The following is a 4786-nucleotide window of genomic DNA, read 5'->3' on the forward strand; positions in this document are numbered from 1 at the left end:
CCATCGACGGTGACCCTCTCTGATGAAACTGAGCCTACAAATGTGATTCCCGAGACTTATTTCCTATTTCTCCTAAGTTAATCGACCTTAAACCATCTAGGGCTTCACTAGCCATGCTGATGGCGTATCGACAAGCTCCAGTGAGGTGTACCGGGTTTCGAGCATGGTAGGGTTCAATCCAAGGTCACTACGAGTATCAGTAATGCATCAGGCATACGATGCTCACCTAGGTTTGTCCGGAGGAGCTACGAGTTGGCCGGTCAACGTGGACACTGCCTTCAGTGGCGTTCACCGAACAACACGACGGTGTTCCAGTTAATCCTGTGCGGTAGAGTTCAAACGGGCAAGCGCATAAGCTTCACCATGATCTATAGACCACGAAACACGAGTTAAACAACTATGACTAACCTTAGGAAAGGCTGACCACGCGGTTGCACTGCTCGGCGACGCTAGTGACCACCGATGGGGAAAAACTGGTGTTCTTGGCTATCGATGGTGGAACGGCGGAAACAAAGGGTGGCTAGGGTGCGTAACGGAGATGCGGGACTGAGCGTAGGCTCAATTTGAAGGAAGTCACCATGACGGTGGGCAATTTGATCGCTGACTCGCGGCGGAGGTGATAGCCCAAGGAGCTCCACGTTAGCCTCAACTGTGTCCACAGGCCAGTAACGTGGCGGACTTACCGCGAACCCTTTACGGTGGTTCAATACGCGAGCCTCCAACCAGCTACGTGGACGGCCGGAGCGTCCGGTGGCTGGCTACGGCGACGGTGGATGATTCACGGTGAGGACACGTGGTGTCCGTGGCTAGAGCGGTAATTCGATCATCGAATCCGAGTCGGAGATCTTTTTACCACGCATTGATCCACGTCTCAGCAGCACTAATCGTGGCGCGAGCTCGAATCACATCAGCAGGACATCGACGGTGAGCACACGACACTTAGGATCTTCTTCAGTGTACTGTACCATGGCGATGTCCATTCAGCGCGCCTAACAGAGCGATTTGAGGATCATTTCTCTTCGGCTTTCGTTCAACAATCTATCAAGCCGATCACAACAAAGTTGTTGTCCATCATATCAGTTTAATTTTGTTATAAGGTTCTTGCTCATACCTCCACCCGATCAAGCACAATTCAGCTCTAAAGTTGATCTAATGCCACTGTTAGTCTAACCTTTAGGCCAACATCCGTCTGACAGCCCAACTTCCAGGCCATTTTACTCCAATTTCTGTATAGCTCTAGGGTTTAATCACTTAATCAAATTTGGACTACTTCAATAGCTCTACAAATTTGTTGTAATGACCCATGACAAAATCTCCATAGATCAAGAGATACAAAGAGCTAAAGTCAGCACCAAATACTGTTTTTTAGAGTTAAACATTTGGGCGCCTTTGGGACCTTTTTGCAATTTACTCCAATTTATTCCATAAAACATGGAAATCTCCAAATATAAAAATTTCCTAGTTTTTGTTACTCTACCACTTTGATATATGCACTTTGGTCCAAAAGTGCATAAAAATTCAAAATTTTTAAATTCAGATGTGGGTGGTTTTTTCTTTCGAGGTCGTTTTCAAAATTCAAAATTTTAAATTTTTAAATTTAGATGTAGTTTTCGTTGACAAGATGACTTCAAATGAAAAAGTTGCCAACTACAAAATTCTATAACTTCTCAAGATCTACAAAGTTTATTTTGGTTGTTTGGTCATTTGTTCATCTCACATGATGATTCTAACAATATGCACAAATCTTATACATCTCTCTCGTAGTTTCATAAACTACGAGAGAGATATATGTTTTATGAACAAATTTATTTTTATTTTGTCATATGAAGAAATGCTCAAAATATAAATTCTCATCATGATGAGCTATACAATTTTGTAGCTAAAAACTTTTTCATTTGAATTAATTTACTGCTTTAAAATATGATTTTTAAATTGTCTTGCGTAGTGTTGAAAAAAAGCACTCGGTAAAGAATTTGACACTCGGTAAAGAGCCAAATTTCGGTAGTATGTATATATATATATATATATAACAAATACATTAATTATTATATAAATTAGTTAAAAAAATAAAACAAATTTTATTTTGAGTTGGAGGGAGTATTTTTCCGTATTACTTTAGTTGGCTTGTGGACCTGAGTGGACCATACTTTAACTACCTAAGTGGATCACAATACCTCGCATTCTCCTAGAACTGACGCCGGAGTGCATCAGCCTGACACGTGGACATAGTCATGACATGAGTTGTCAAACAAGCGCTGTGCCGATGTCCAGCTAGGCTGGCACGGCACCTTATCCGGCTCCAGAATCCTAGCCACCCAATCAGAATCCAGAGCAGGCGGTCGCAGCAGAAGCTCCGGTGATCAGCGCCCTCACAATGCGAGCGTGATTCCTCCCCTCCATCCCGGCTCGAGCTCCCCGCGGCAGCAATGGAGACCCTCCTCTCCCCCTCCACATTGTTCACGCTACCACTCCGTGGCTCCAGCAGGAGACCGTCTCTGGCTGCTAGCGTCTCGTCCAGGCCCACCGTGTCCTGCTCCAGCGCGCTCAAGAGGCCACAGGCCGGCGCCGTCGCTGCCTCCTCCCATGGAGACGGCGTCGGCAGGAACTGGATGTCGTTCCTGCACCACGGCCTGGCGGCGGCCGCGCTGTCGCTGGCCATCGGCCTGACCCCGGCGCCCGCGCCGGCGGTGGCGTCGGAGTTCGACGTGCTGAACGACGGGGCCCCCGTGGACTCCTACGTGGTGGACGACGCCGGCGTGCTGAGCCGCGTCACCAAGTCCGACGTCAAGCGGCTTGCCCGCGACCTCGAGGCCCGCAAGAACATCCGCCTCAACTTCATCACCGTCCGCAAGCTCACGGTACGAGCTAGCTAGCTAGCCTAGCATGCATCGATCCGTGGCATGCCTGCCACCGCCCGTACGTGTCGTCGTTTTTGCTAACCCATGGATCAAGAGTGTCGCAGAGCAAGGCTGACGCGTTCGAGTACGCGGACCAAGTCCTGGAGAAGTGGTACCCCACGATTGAGGAGGGCAACAACAAGGGCATCGTGGTGCTCGTCACAAGCCAGAAGGAGGGCGCCGTCACCGGGGGGCCCGCCTTCATCCAGGCCGTCGGCGACCAGATTCTCGACGCCACCGTGTCTGAGAACCTCCCAGGTACGTACATAGCTAATTCATTCATGCATGTCGGACGGGCGGTCCTCCGATCCGACCCTAATAACTAACATGCGATTGTTTTGCTGCAGTCCTCGCGACCGACGAGAAGTACAACGAGGCGATCTTGAGCACGGCGAAGCGGCTGGCGGCGGCGATCGACGGGCTGCCGGACACTGGTGGCCCGTCGTTCAAGGAGAACAAGCGGGAGTCCAACTTCAAGACCAAGGAGGAGACGGAGGAGAAGCGCGGGCAGTTCACGCTCGTCGTCGGCGGCCTGCTCGTCATCGCCGTCGTCGTGCCCATGGCGCAGTACTACGCCTACGTGTCCAAGAAGTGAGCGAACCATGAATATGGCGTGCTGTGTACAGTAAATCAGTAATGTTATACCGAAGAGGGTTTTTTTTTTAATCTCCCAGGTTGAAGTTCTTCGATCTGTTGGAATTCATAGAAATGGACGGAAAAAAATGATTATTATGCTTTTACATTGGGTTCATTAAAATCGACAACCATTCATTGCCGAACAAGGCGTTCCGAGGCAAGCAGCCGAGGGGACCTGTGTTGTGAACCCAGAATTTCCTGGCACCTTGCTCGTATATATAGCTTCTGAAATTAAGGAACAAAGAAAATGAAATTGCTGGATCTGAGTACGGTCCCTGTACATAAACAGATAAACTGCTGGATTTGCGACCTAATTGCTGCGGGGGTAGGAGTGCTGTATATCTTTTCAAACCTTGAGACCATTCTCGAATTCCGACAAAATGGTCGGGATGAACGCCAAGAGCTAAATGAACATCAACAAGGCGGCTTCAATAATCCATTCCTCGAACGATGTACTTCCGTAATTCATGGATAGTCCGATTATCTCGGGGCGGCATTAATGATTAAAATATACTCCATCTAGTGCAGTAAAGGTAGTCGTTTAGGACATGATTGTGCATACCAAGAAGTGATTAATTATCATAGAGTTTTCCCTGTTTGCCCCTATTAAATAGGGATATGGGTGCATTAATGTCACCAAAACAATCAAGCTTGATTGGTTGCTGCAGCAGCTCCAAGGCATTCTAGACTGGAGGTCTCAAGTTTGATTCCTCTTAAATGCATCTTTTTTTTGCAATTACTAGGGGCAACAACGTCCAAATCCTAGACCCACGCGCACTATGACTTCTTTTTGTGCACGCTCAGTCACGCGCAGGATGACTTCTTTTACTGCACCGGAGGGAGTATGTGCCTAACTTCTGGGCTTTGGACCTTGTTCTGTTATGATATTTTGAGTATGGGTTCATAATTGGCTCGAAGCTAATTAAAACCACTTTCTATATTTTTCAATCTCCAACAATCTTTCTATATCTTGTTTCACTACTACAGCATACCTCTGCACAGGCGGTCCGGTTAGCCTCTACACAGGCGGTTCTAGGAACCGCTTGTGGTGCACCGCCTGTGATGTAAAACAACATCACAGGCGGTCAATCAAAAACCGCCTGTGAAAAACACAGATTACAGGCGGTCCAGTTCAAAGGAACCGCCTGTGATGATAGACACACATCACAGGCGGTTTCTTATCCTAGCCGCCTGTGATAGACACACATCACAGGCGGTTTTTTATATAAGTCCGACTACATACAATATAAATC

At 47.8% G+C, this 4786-nt stretch overlaps 1 protein-coding gene across 1 annotated transcript; it reads left to right on the forward strand.

Annotated features, from left to right (window-relative positions):
• Positions 1–2283: 2283 nt before the first annotated feature.
• Positions 2284–3805, forward strand: LOC100285398 (uncharacterized). Its single transcript, NM_001158291.2, has 3 exons — positions 2284–2858; positions 2963–3155; positions 3245–3805. The coding sequence occupies exons 1-3, from the start codon at positions 2427–2429 to the stop codon at positions 3490–3492; spliced, it is 873 nt and encodes a 290-aa protein (NP_001151763.1). The 5' UTR covers positions 2284–2426; the 3' UTR covers positions 3493–3805.
• The last annotated feature ends 981 nt before the right edge of the window (positions 3806–4786 follow it).

This window comes from Zea mays, chromosome 8 (genome assembly GCF_902167145.1).
Source record: "Zea mays cultivar B73 chromosome 8, Zm-B73-REFERENCE-NAM-5.0, whole genome shotgun sequence".
Taxonomy (NCBI): Eukaryota; Viridiplantae; Streptophyta; class Magnoliopsida; order Poales; family Poaceae; genus Zea; species Zea mays.

What these genes read in the sequence shown, in the direction of transcription:
- LOC100285398 (NM_001158291.2), top strand. Translation starts at nt 2,427, where the DNA reads ATGGAGACCCTCCTCTCCCCCTCCACATTGTTCACGCTACCACTCCGT. An exon ending in TCACCGTCCGCAAGCTCACG is followed by an intron (nt 2,859 to 2,962) that starts GTACGAGCTAGC and finishes AGAGTGTCGCAG; the next exon opens with AGCAAGGCTGACGCGTTCGA. An exon ending in CGTGTCTGAGAACCTCCCAG is followed by an intron (nt 3,156 to 3,244) that starts GTACGTACATAG and finishes GTTTTGCTGCAG; the next exon opens with TCCTCGCGACCGACGAGAAG.